Source organism: Pempheris klunzingeri, chromosome 10 (assembly GCF_042242105.1).
Source record: "Pempheris klunzingeri isolate RE-2024b chromosome 10, fPemKlu1.hap1, whole genome shotgun sequence".
Lineage (NCBI taxonomy): Eukaryota > Metazoa > Chordata > Actinopteri > Acropomatiformes > Pempheridae > Pempheris > Pempheris klunzingeri.
Window position 1 is genome coordinate 7,198,055 of NC_092021.1, and position 14,039 is coordinate 7,212,093.

General features: G+C 42.0%; 2 protein-coding genes across 2 annotated transcripts in view; both read right to left on the reverse strand.

Annotated features, from left to right (window-relative positions):
• The window catches only part of LOC139207991 (G-protein coupled receptor 39-like), a 37,111-nt gene extending 26,764 nt beyond the window's left edge, over positions 1-10,347 (reverse strand). The window contains exon 1 of the mRNA XM_070837514.1: positions 9,092-10,347. Within this exon, the coding sequence (XP_070693615.1) occupies positions 9,092-9,866 (775 nt within the window). The 5' untranslated portion in view covers positions 9,867-10,347. The remainder of the gene's footprint in view (positions 1-9,091) is intronic.
• Positions 5,798-14,039, reverse strand: part of glsb (glutaminase b) — a 161,164-nt gene continuing 152,922 nt past the window's right edge. The window contains exon 16 of the transcript XR_011585173.1: positions 5,798-5,814. The gene's annotated coding sequence lies outside the window, so the exon portion shown is untranslated. The remainder of the gene's footprint in view (positions 5,815-14,039) is intronic.

The window sequence follows — 14,039 nt, forward strand, 5'->3', positions numbered from 1 at the left end:
CATTTCTACCACCGAAGTCAGAAAATGGATCTGCAAAGATTAGTCGATTGATTGATTCGTTGTGAACCATTAAATGATTTTGATAATCTATTAAACTTCTCAAATGTGAATACTTTGTAGTCTCTCCGTCCTCTATGAAAGTGAACTGAATATCTTTGGGTTGTGGACTAAACATTTGAGGCATTTGAGGACGTCCCCTTTGAGAGACACTCATCAACGTTCTTCACCATTTTCTGAGTTTGTGTATGAACCAAACAGGTGATCGATTAATCGAGGAAACGATCGACAGATCAATCGACAATGAAAATAATCGTTGGTTGCAGCTCTATTAAAAAGATTATTTTTTCCTCATTCATTGTTCGCCATCATGACCCGAGAGTGTCAAAGTGCCACAGCTGCTTGTGTTGAAGGGAACAGTGATTTCACATTTTCTCATATCGTACTTGAACTGACGATACGAGAACAATGCTGTTTCTTTACTTCTAAATGCCCTTTGGTTTGACATCATGCAGGATTAAAGAAATGTTCGGCATTTTACTCCAGCCAGAAAGTAAATGTCACATACACACACACACACACACTCTCTCACTGCAAAGGTTCAGGTGATGTATCGATGTGACTTTTATTACAAAGCATATAGCACTTCTCGGCTCTCTAGATCGTGTTGTGTATTGTTTGACACTCAGCAGTGATAATGCACGATTATCACTTCACACATCTTGAATTTAAATGTCGGAGAATAACAACAGCCCTCCCTGCTCCCTCATTTTTCTCCATGCGTGCCGTCTTTCCATATCTATCCAGCTCCCATCGCAAATGGTCCGCTAAAGCCAAATGTCATAGACCAAAGGCTGAAGGCGGCGAAACAGAATTAATATTCATCTCCCAAATGTGGGCTCCCAGTGAGTGAAAAGAAACTAAATCAAAATCTAAAGCAATTAACCTTCTGTCCTGGACGTGATGTGTGGGCAACTTAACAAGGATGTTCTCTGCTTTTAATTACCCTCCAGCGTCGCAGAGCCCAACCAGGATTAAAAGTTACTTCAAGGTAAAGTGGAGCGGTGACAGGAGCACGGCCACTTGAGAGATAACTGACATCAGTGCTTACAACGGGAGCGACTGTGCGCATCCGAGAGGAACTCAATGCGATGTGCAGCAGGTCTTTGCTGTCTGCCGGCTGCAGTAACAATTGAATTCATATTCAAAGTCAAACTCGGATCACAGCTGCAGCAGTGAGCCAGCAGTCAATAAGGAGGAGAGTGACACTCCCAGTAATATTCGGTAAAATGTAATATTCCATTATGAAGATGATGAGGTCCGGTTGCCGGTGTATTGCTGCTTGAGTTGTTCTTTATGAGTTCTGAGGTACTGTGAATCTTGAACTCATTACATGATGGATATGATAATGTGGCTGTGAGGAGAGGGTAGCAGGTGATTACAATATGGCTCAGCTACCAGGAACATGGTTCCTGAAAAATTAGATCTCGCTGTGTGAATATTGTTTGGTCACATAGTTATTTGATTCGTTCTGGGAGACGAAAAACGAAATTATTAAACATTATTTTACTGTGACTTTTTCATGTGGGTACATTGGGTGTAAATATCAGAACATCATGACTTGTATATCAACCTTAAGAAACACATAATCCCCTCCGTGTCTGTCCTCATCAAATATTTACACATACATCAGTATTAGTCTGTTAGTTACAAGTAAAGCGGTGTGTGAACGTCCCACTGAACTAAAATCATCTCACATCTGTTGATATTTAGAGTGGCAGTATTATTGAGGGGTGGGATCTTCCAATAACCAAACCGGCAGTAAAGCACAGTTTAACATAAATGACAGTCAAAGGCTTTAATAAATATTAAAGCATCAGTTGTTAACTTTTATTTTAAAAAAAAAGCTTTTTGAAATGTCGAATCTGGCTGTGAAGTCCATTTCTCTGCACCAGTCACCAAGTGATTCTGCTCCTCTGCTCTTTTCTAATCACATGTACAGCTAATAATGTCTAATAACTGCAGTGTAAAAAAGGCAAGAAAAAATGAAACACTAGGAGAGCAGCAGGGAGATCAGGAGCCTGCAGGCAGAAGCTGCACAGATTGTGGCCCAAAGCCTCAGGAAGTGCACCAGGCCTTTAAGCCAATTTGACATAGTGGCCAAACTTGTGTAATTACAACAATGGCGTCCGTCACATGACGCCATGGGGATCAAAAAGACTTTTTTCCACAGACTTACATTTTGAAAGAGATGTCTGTAAATCAGCATATAATGTTTTTTGAGAGTGACAACAGCCACGAAATGACTTGTTTCACCATCAGAATTTGATCTATTCAGTCCAGTAACATTTGGCTGGAAGAGCCGAACAATTAAATCATTTTATCCCCATTCAAGTTGAGGGCTAACAGGAAGTTAGCCAGCTCAGCAAGCCCAAAAACGAAAGTACGCATGTTCTATGGGCCCAACAATGCGGAAGATCCTGGTACTTTCATGCCTAGGAAGTAGATGTATGCGCCACTGATCAACTTTCATAGGAATGAACAGACCCCCCCCAACGCTGTATCCAGTTCTCTTCAAACATCCAAACCCAAAACTTCCGATCCAGGCTGGCTCATGATTGGGTCTGCGGTGTTCCCGTTGTGTTCGTTGTGTACACCAACGGGCCTTCCTGTACGTCCTCTGCGGGGAGGAGCAGCGGAGGCAGAACCGAAGCATGCTGCAAGAGCAAGTCTCTTCTCAGTGTTATCAACTGCCGCTTTGATGTCGTGTGCATGATGGCAGCAACAGTTCTGTCTTCCAAACAACACGGAGGAGTCAATTTCACCGTCCTCTGACCCAGAAACATGTGAATCTGTTTTACTTTTTCTAGATGCTCCAATATCACTGTGGTATTTCTGTATGTTTGTAAATGCAGCATGGGTTTATTTATGTTCGGAGATATGAAAAAGATGAACATCGCTTTCATGTGGCTGGAAAGAATAAGAATATATATGTAATATATTTTTGTCTTTTTGATTTGAAAATCTGTCTCTAATCTCTCTCTGTCTTCGGAGCTTATTGAAGCTCTCTCTGAGTATTTCATTCTCCCCAAATGAAAAAGAAAGTAATGGTGAGCAATGGCTCATCATGACATTAAGGACAACACAATGACTGGTTAGGCAAATGTTACTGACACTATCTGAAGGTTGTTGGAAACAGCAGAGTATTTAAAAGATATGCACTTTTTTCATGGTTTAACTCAATAAACTCAATAAAAATCCTTTCTATTTGACATTTTTACTAAAGATTCAATTACATACTATACAGTTTTTATATGTAAAGTTACAGGAATCCATTGCTTTCTTTGGCCTGAATTCATTTGTCCATTGTCATTGCAATGACATCAAATCCATGTGCACCTCTGCATGACCCTGCAACAATAATGTAACTTAGAGAAAAATCTCTGCAGACCTGTACACTGTAGGCAAGAATGAATGGAAAGATGTATTGTGCTTACAAAGGGATTAACACACTTAATATGAAGAGCAACATCTCTGGTTCGAGTCCATCTCCCTGGATTTGTGCTGCCTGTTATTCACCATCTCTCACTCCTTTTATTTCCTGCCATCTCTTTATTATCAGCTCTCTTAATAAAAAGGTATGAAATACCCCAAAAAGGGTGGAAATCAATGGCATCATAGAAAAGTTTCTAAATGTTTTACAGAAGAATTCAAATGTTCTAAATATTACACAGAACAAGAACCAGGCAAGGACGGGTTGGTTGTCCTTATACACAATTTGTCTTTGGTGCATTTTTCAGAACCACCATGAACCGCCAATTTCTAATACATGTTTTACACAGGCGAGCAGGACCATGTAACGAGTCTGTTTCACTCTATTAAATCTACCAGCTCATGTTTTACTTGCTCTAGCAGATGCATCTGGTACCCCTCCCGTTCAGACTGATTTCCAGCCAACCCGGTCCAGATCGGGCTAATTACAACCATTTATCTAACATGGGGCGAGTTTGGCAGAGGAGCACCATCGAGCCATTTTCACAAACAACCAAGATGGCTGCCACTGATGTGGAACACTCTGGTGAATCTGTTATCACATTAGTATTAAATAAACTGAGGAGTATGTGTTCTATAACAGAACAAACAACTATACCTGAAACTTTTGGGGATTAAAAACAATGTGTTTTGCCGTACATCTGACAGTATTTGGTAAAGGTTTAATATCTTAAGTTCAGTTTTGTTGGTCTGATTGGTTGTAAGCCTGTCAAATTGTGTTCAGAGGCATTTTGGTCTGTTGGTTTGAAAACGATTGAAAACTAAGGGAAAAATTGAAAACGAACTGTGAGTTTCCAGACTAACTCGCATTTGCGAATTGGTCTGGCGAAGTAGGATTACTGGTACACATCTTCATCTCTTCAGGAACTGTTCAAGTCACAAGACAGTCCGGAAGTTTCCCTTATTTCAAGTATTTTGTCCAGGAATGTGACTGTTTCCCATACACAGTCAGCTTTTAAACCAAACAGCACTTTAGCAAATTCCCCCACGTTATTGTGTTTTGCTCAGCTTTACTTTCAGCCTGGGCTGTTAATTCAAAAACACATTACCTTCTGTTACTGAGGGACTCTATCCATTCAATCAAACTACCTGAATAAACATCTTCATCAATTCAAAGCTTCATAATAGCAGTGGCAGCTCTCTTATTTGGGAAATTGCTTGTGTTTTTCTTTTTCATAACTGTGGTTATTGAACTGTCAGACTAAAATACAGCTCACATCAGAGTGAATCACTGTAAACATTCATTGGGGCAGACATTACGTATCAGCTAGATGTCTTGCAGAAAATTTCCATTGATTTAGCATTGCACCATACTGGGGACTGCCCATTGTTTAGACAACGCATTAGCACACAACACCAACAGTCTGAAAAATGTCCCATTGGACCAGAAGCCCATTTGTCCAACAGCCAGTTATCCTGAAAACAGCCATTTCTCCAAAGGCCCATTGCTCCGAAAATACAGCATCTCCCTCCAGTTGTTAGTTCACTGACTGCCAGCCTTGCCCATGGCGCTGAATCAGCGGGAGTTTTGCCCTGAATAGGCCATCTTCCTGGCCTCACACCAAATGACATTTCAGGCAATTTTACTGTCGCAGACAAATTTCCAATGTCAGAATGATTCACCTTAGTTGGTGCACATCCCCACCACCCAAGTCGTTAGATGTAGATTAATCAAAAAACTCGTCGTCTTGCTGTTCAGAGAAAAAGTTTAGGGTTGGGGTTATGTAGAAGTAGCCTAATAAGGGCAAACCCCTGCTGATTCAGCACCATGGACAGGGCCAGCTGTCACCTAACTACAACTGCATGGAGAGTGTGTGTCCTCAGACAACAGCCGTTGGTTTTGTGGGTCATTTGTCAGACTATCAGTGTTTTTTGGAGTAATGGGATCATCGGAGTATTTCACTTCCCATACTGCAACACACTCTTTGTAAAACCGTCCATGCTTAGTGAAAGTCTTTCTCTTATAGAAAACTGATTAAAAAGTGTAATACACATTTAATGAAGTATAACTGAATTGAAAAATGGTTGTTTACATTTTTTAGCTGCTTGGGGGCCAACTTTGCCTTACAAAGTCTTTATAGCTAATTCATTAGCTAACACTTGCCTACTGGCACAGACACAGACCACCATAAGCATTCATTCATTGATTCTCTCTAGTTGATGAATGTTAACTCTCTTTTTAGCTCTGTTTTTGGTCTCCACAAACTCCTAAGGGAAATATCTGGCTCTTTAACAGCTAAGTGTTTCACCATGTTCATCACCTAGCTGTCAGCTGTGTCCGTCTGTGGGTAAAGGAGCTGATTTGAGCAGTGAGAATGAACCAAAACTGTAAAGCAGTAAAAGTGAAACAATGAGCTAAAGGACGTTCTAGTAGAGCTGAGGGGAAACACAGTCTGGTGATGAATCACTGTGGGTTTGTCACCAGCAGTGATCCCATTCACAATACAAATATCCACTGTTAATACAAAGATTTTCTTTATCCAACTTCTTTATTATCACTATCATTTAGATGAACTTACCATAAATAGCAGTGTCATCTTACTTTTTCCTCCTTGTTCCTCCATCATCTCTTGCTGACCATCACTCTCATTGCCACCATCCACAGCCTCCCCTCCCTCCTCCTCCTCCTCCTTATCATCATCATCACCATCATCTCCTCATTTCCATCATGACCATCACAGTTATCATCATCATCATCATCACGCTTATCATCATATCACCATCTTCGCAGTGGGAAGAAGTGAAAGCAGGTTTAAAATTACATCCATACAGCAGGACAGAAACAATTATTTCTATCAGGCAATTAAGCTGCTCAGAGATTATGACTAATGGATAAAACCCCATTTTATGCATTAGCTGTAATGCAGCAGACACCTCCTTCCTTCCGTCGGAGCGCAGAAACCCAATTTGATTCAAATTAAATATTAAATATATATTTAGACTGGTGAGGGTCTGGGATTCACTGGTCATTGACTAAGGAGCAGAACTGGAGTGCCGCAGAGCTGTATTCAAGGACACCATGAAAAATGACACAGGTGTGTATGAGTAGAGAGAATATTATACTCTATCATTACTTATTTTGTATATGAAGAGGAAACAACCTTTCATGTTAAGTTATTAAAAGACAAATGACAAAGGAGTTAAGAGAAAGTCACCATGTATCCATCATTAGTTTTTCTTCCTCGGGATGCTGGGAGCCTGATTAAATGTCTCACTGACTCTCAGTGTGGCTGATACATGGCTTTCCTCAGGACTTAAGCTTAGTTAAAGTCACAGAGCCAACACCGTGTCTTTGCCTCACGTTGCTTTATCAACTACGAGGCTTCTCACAAATGAAAAGGAAAATATAAGTTTCAAAAATTAGAAAAAGTTAGGTTTTCCACTGATGTGAAAACCTTGAGTATTAATTATAGATAGAATACCTACAGACAACGCCACACAAAAGTAATAGATATATGCAGGTATGTGTTTCATTGACTTTGCAACTCCAAAAGCAACCCTGAAAAACATGAGATTTAGCTGTAAAAGTACACAATGAACTCCAGTGCTGTGGTTCAGCCCCACGTACTTGTGGCTGTGAGGATTTGGTGCACGCTCAGTGTCTGGCTGATCCAACATGACATCATGGATGACTGTATTTAAACAAAGAGTGGCGTGCGTACGTGCTAGCGTGCATGTGTATGGGCCTTAAAACAGGGATAGATGACTTTAAGCATGAGTCTCCATCCTGTAGCCCAGAGGAAGCCTTTATGACCAAGGTCATTAAATGCCAAGCACTCCTAAATACCACCTCAGGGCTGGGGTGTAGGTGTAAGCTACTTGTATTCATATTTGGCAGCCTAGGGCACAGTTCCGTGTTACTCATGAGAGGGTTTCAAATACTTAGGGTGTCCAAAAAGGGGGCTAAACAGCTTGCAAACTCATGTGCCGGCTGTGGTGGAGAGGCTGCTACTAATACCCCTGAGAAGTGGGTTCTATGTTACATATGTTGTGTTTATGTCAGTGGTCCAGCACCGTCTTCTCCCCATGCTCCCTTTCTACACTTCGAGTCTCAGATTTCCTAACGTCCTCTAAACTGGCCGTGCACTTTACTCCACTTTGCTGAACATGACAGAAAAGAAGTTAGAGAAAGAGCATTCTGGTTGGATTGTCTGTGCGTAAATCGTAATATTGTACGATTAAAGCCATTTTCACAGTATCACAACGATGAATTAGAAAAACATCTACAAAAATATGGTATGCTGCTTTTGAAATGTGAACATCTGGCTCCTTTCACATTACACACTGTCATTTCATTCATTGTTAATACAAAAATAAAAATGTTAATCAGTGTAAGCTCCCTTTCTCCTTTTATCCTTTACTAAACAGCTGTTTGGACTAAAATACGGGGAATAACAGTACGTTTATCTTTCACAGATTCCGCCTCCAGTCTCTGAGATTTAGTTCTTGTGTGTCCTGCTTCTTGTCAGTGCACTGTTTATTCATGTGGTCGCTCTGTGTGACCGCTCTGCTGTATGACTAAGAGAGTTTTCTCTGTTGTGCGTGTTGTCTCCTATCTCTTTTCATTTCAGCCTGCAGCCTGCAGTGTGGCGTATCAGCATCTGTTAACATCTGAGTCCTCCTCCTCTCATGTCCAATGCCAGGTGATGTCCACTGGACCAAGACGCTGTGGAGGATGTCCACCCCAGTGCTCACACTCTGTTTATTCTGAAGATACCATTCACATTTCACCTGACTTGGCCATCTATGGGCAGTTTTGGCCCTCACTACACACCTGAGTTCTTCTCTCTGAGGTTTCGCTCCCCTATATTTTCATGGCAGTGTTTCTTTGTTGGAAATTTTTTCTGGTGTAAAAACATTGACATGGAGCCCTTTGGCATTGCAAATAGTGGCAACTTTATAACATACTTGTGCCACCTATGCTGTCATATTTTCAGTAACTTCAGTCCTGTATGACAATGAAAAATGAGGACTGGGCAGGACTGCACATGTCTCTATGTACACAGCAGGCTTCAAGGTCAAAAGATCACACAAACAAACTTGAGCATCCACAAGATGGTTTATCCGTTCCGGATCTTTCAGAGCAAGAGCACGCCCTAAACAAAAGCTGTGTCTGCGTGTCCTCGTGTGAAATGAATCATTTGAATGGTCAAAACATTGGAAAAATAGCCAGGATTTGTCTTTCTCACATCCTCCCGTGGCACAGAGTCAAAGTGGTGTTTTTCACTGCTGCTGTAAACAGACGAAGAGGCTGGCTGACACGTCTGAACATCCCGGGCAGCGGTGGTAATATAACAGCATCACACAGGAACACACACACACCCCATACACAGTGGCCCAAAAATAACGCCTGTAAACATTTCTGTTAACACTTTTCAGAGATTTCCACTCTTGTGTGTACACTTAGATCCCGAAAGGTATTAAAACTCAGGCAGTGTAACCGCAGCACAAACAGAGACACACAGAGCTCGAAAATCATTTCTTTGATCAGACACAGTTGGCGGAACAAGGCGGCCTCTGAGATATTAAACGAACAACCTACCGAGAAAAATGATGGTCTGCTTCCTGGCTGTCTTGACCTTTGAACTTTCGTGCTTGGGTGCTCTTAGAGTTCCGTCGTCCGTGGGTCCCAAAGGTTTCCGAAGGACGACGATCATGGCCCTGCACATGAAGGCCACACAGATCAGCACGATCATGTAGATGATGAATGCCACAAAGATGCTGACCCTGTACATCACCCAGTGCTCCCTCAAGTTTGTGCAGAAAGTCAGATTCTGGGCTGGTGTATCTAATCGGATGGGAATGTGTCCCTGCGTTCCCGTGGCGACCAGCAACGGCAGAGCCACAAGCACCGACACCAGCCAGGCGAAGGTGATGAGGCCCGAGGTGCGTCTTCCACCCAGGGCTTTGAAGTGGAAAGGGTGGCAGATCGCCGTGTAGCGCTCAAAGCTGAGCGTGGCCACGTTGAGGATGGTGGCATAGCTGCAAGCCTCGAACAGGAAGTTGTAGATCTTACAGGAAGCGTTGCCTGATGCCGACGAGAACGGGAACCAGATGGCGCTGTAGAGCTCCACTGGCATGCCGATGAGGAGCACCAGCAAGTCCGAGCACGCCAGGCTAACCATGTGGTCGGTCACATTCTTCTGCAGGTAGCCATTACGCTTCAGCACCTGCGTCACTCTGATAGTGACTGAATTACCCACAATGCCCGTCACCAGGATGAGGCTGTAAAGGACCGTCAGGAAGATTTTGACAGGGTAAGTGGGTTCAAGCTCCCTCCAGTCCTTCTCGTCAGCTATCTCCATTTCCTCATTCATGGCTACGGAGTGGTGAGCTCAGATTTTCCAGGTATTGATTTTTTTTCCTTCAGCTTATCAGTTGAGTCGGGCGCAGTTGCTGTGATTAGAGCCAAGATCCAGAGGTGAGCAGTTTTCCAAGATAACACTGAAGGTTTTTCTTTGTCTGGTATAAAGTCTGATCCTCCAGGTAGAGTATCCCCGTGGCAGTGAAATCACAGTGGGAATATCATTTCATGACACTCCACAGTAGGAATCATGAGGACTCAAAAGAACTTTCTACCATGTTCCAGATATTCAGTGTGTTAGCCCCAAAAGTCCAGTGTCTGTCCTCAAGCGTGGTCCATCTCCTCCCATTCCCGATCCTCTGGGATCCCCGAGAGTCCTCACGGGTCCTAGTCCAGAGCCAGTTGGTTTCACCTCAGTGTGAGCAAAGTGTTAGCCTACACTGCACTCACATTTCCTCCTCCCACCTACGAGGGCAGGGCAGTTAAACATTAACCACTACGACAGGCAGCGTGGGTGCCTGTGTGGTTTCATTTCTTATCACGGATCCTAATGCACCTCCTTTTCAAAGAAACTTTGCTTTACTTTGCTTTACTCCAAGTTATAGTTGAGATTAGAAATGTAGTTACATACACACAAATGGTAACAACTTGGGAAGGAAAGGAAAAGTCATGCATGATTTTGACCAAATAAATCAAAGTGGTTGAGAATAACGATCCAGTGGTTTTGTTTGGAGATAAAGTTGAAGATAAACCTTGGAGTGACCTTAAACACGGCCGAGAATGTGCCCTTAGAAAAGAAAGAAAAAAACAGAAAAACTATTTTGGTAGACATGTAGACATAGAAGTTTTGGATTTAAAAAAAAAAAACAGTGCAGGGAAGTTGAAAAGTTCAACTAGGAACCAGGCTGAAACAGTCCAGGCACAGCTGCGTAGGTGAGGAGAACATATTTTCCGCTGAGTTCATATCAGCAGGCCTGCCAGAGATAATGTTCACATTAAGAAACGGCAAAGTGAACTCGTTCAGAGGCAGAATTATGATGGGATGATAATGCCGGGGTGGTTGATAAAATGATACTCTTAAAGCTGTTAAGAGTCGGGTTTTCTTGTACTGGAAGATAATGAAAGATTGTCAGGTCATTTTTTTTCCTGTAAACACTGGGAGGAACACTGGATGCATTTGTTTGGACCATCTGTTTGTCATGCTTCGAAAAAGAAAAAAAGAAAGAACCTTTTCCCCAGACTTCACCTGGTACATCGCTGTTTGTGCTTTGACAGAAAGCTGAAATGAAAAAGTGTCAGGGTTGAAGCTGGTTAGGCAAAGAGAGCCCCCTCTCTCTCTGATTGAATATTGTCAGATACGATCAATTAACCCAGCGTGCTCCGCGTGGCATCACATTGTCAGCCAGATGTTAACTGTCAAATGTGAAGAAAGTAATATCAAGGATGATTGCTCATTATGATACTGAAGCCTCTTAATTTCTCAGATCTCATTTGGATTATCTGCTGTTGTTGTTCCCGCCTGGGTGTAATTGCATACAGCTTGTCAATGCATTTCTTATATCTCATTAATGAGGTGCTCGTGTGGAAGAGAGTGCGTGAAATTGTCCTCGTGACTTTGAGACAAACGCGAAACACAACAAACACGGTGCTCTACAAATCACTGGCAGCTGTTCGATGGAGAAGGAAGTCTAAAATGGCTGACAAAAATGAGAAGGGCTTAACTCATGCCTGATTATTTACATTACAGAACCAGTAATGCGGTGGAGAGATGAGGACCCACATGCAGTATAACATGAATATAAGAAAGAACCTGATTCACTTGAGTCTCCACTTGACACTGAAAAGATTAAAAAGACAAAACTGTACTTGAAACGCTGCTGGGAAAATTTATTCATTCTAGTCATAAAGTGTTTACTGCTTTATGTAACGGCAGAGTTTACTCAACATTTAGGCAACTAGTCAGTGTCCAAATCTGATGATGTACGTGTTTGTAAGGCATGCACTGCATTCAACTGGTGTATATTTTAAATATGTAATGCATGGTATGATATGGAACAAAGGTTGTCAGCTGGAATCAAAGCAGTGCTCTCCATACATTCAGGTGTTCACCATGTCCACTGTTGTAGTTTAGCCTGTTAACATGCATAATTAATTACCAATGAACACACAGCACAGCTGGGGCTGATGGGAATGTCAGTGGCTTTGCTGGTATTTGGTTGTAATGATAATGAATGATGATGGCCCCTGTTAAAAAGCCCCAAAAGGTGTGTGTGTGTGTGTGTGTGTGTGTGTGTGTGTGTGTGTTGTCTGATTGACTGACTGACCTAAAGTGCCACAACCCACAACCCATTCTGCTAGCAGAGCCAAACTACAATGACTGCCTCTCAGTTGTGCGCCTCCACCAAACAGCCAAGTTGTGGTTGACACAACCACGTCTGTCCTGACTCATGGACACAGTAAAGACTTTGACATTAGAGTTGAGGAGGACAGAGAATGTTGTTAGGTGTAAAGCCACTTGAGGCAAAAATTTGATTTGAATGAAATAAATTTGACTTGACTTTGTTAAGCTTGACTGCTCTTGGTCTCTTGTATAATCTATTAGTGTGCAAGTTCATTGAGAGAAACAGAAGAATTAGAGACAAATTCTTGCGTTAACATGCTTGGCCAGTAAAGCCACTCCTGACGGCAGACAACGCTTCAAGTGTGGATGTTGCTGCAGGCAGGTTGCGGCACCCAAGATTAGTGTCACCAATTCAGTAACCCTTTAAGTGTGAAATATGGCCACAATCTCCCCTCATGTTCCTGAGTTATGACGTTGGATAATGGCCAGACATTATGATGTGAAGTTGACTGTTGAAGTTGACCTTTTGGATACAAAATGTCATCACTTCATCACTTTATTATATTAGACATTTGAGTGAAATCTTTCCAGAAGTATACGAGCGCTATGGCCAAAGAACATTTTTTGTGAGGTCACAAAGACCTTTAACCACCAAATTGCGATCAGTTCATCCTGGAGAGTCCAAGTGGATGTTTGTGCCAAATTTGAAGGAATTCCCTCAAGAAGATATCGCTTTCACACGAACAGGACTGACTGACATAAACGAAAACATAATGCGCCAAGACATTTTTCTGCCTCCGTGCCGGCAACAGCCGTGGCCGGAGGAATAAAAATGCCACTGAGTGTTTAACAACCACAGTCAGTAAAACACTAAATGACTGAATAGTTTGGAGAGGAGAGCAAACACATGCAAATCAAATCAAACAAATGCCACCGCTCTGACACATCTCATCACCGTTAACAATGACAACGCCGTAGAAATATGTCATCGGACACAGAGATTTAAAAAGATATGTTTTAATAGTGCACTGTAAGTATGAAAACAGACTTGCAAAAAGAAGGATAATTCAAGAGCTGAGGTTGATAAAAGGTAGGTTACTATTACAGTCTTTTTCCTGGCATTCCTTTAAGATCTTATAACATTTTCATTAATCACACTTAAAAGACAAAGACATTGCTCAGATATGAAAAACGAGACAAAGAACCTGAGAAGGAAAACAAAAAAAAAAAAACATATCCATGAATCCACAAGCACCATTGATTAAAGATTAAATGAAATTTCTTTTGAAGTCTAACGGGGGCCACGTGGGAAACATTCCCACTTCCTTTTGACTGCAATTGTGACACAAAGAGGGAGCGATGGGCCAAAACACAGCAAGTGCAACGATGAACATGAGCGAGTTTACGTCTGTCATTTAAAGTGCTCGGCCTGTTCGTTTCCCCCCGCAGGACGTTTATTACTTCCTCCACTTCACATGTCCAGCCAACGCTAAGTGCAATGAAAACACTCCATATAGATGTACACACATCTCACATTTAACAGGATGAGCGGAGTAACATTGACATTTCACCTTCAACTGTAGTGTTTACATCCTGGGTTTACATGCCAGACACTGGGGCTGCTAAAAGAACCCCCCCCCCACACACACACACACACACACACACACACACACACATCACATGAAATCAAAACCACAGTAAATAAATCATTTTTTTTGCTTAAGAAAAGAAAACCATCATATTCAACAGTCTGATCGGTGTGATATAATCTCAGTCGCAAGGAAAAGAAAATGTGGCTGTCATGCAGACTTCTTCCTCTGACAGTACAATGACACAGAAAACATA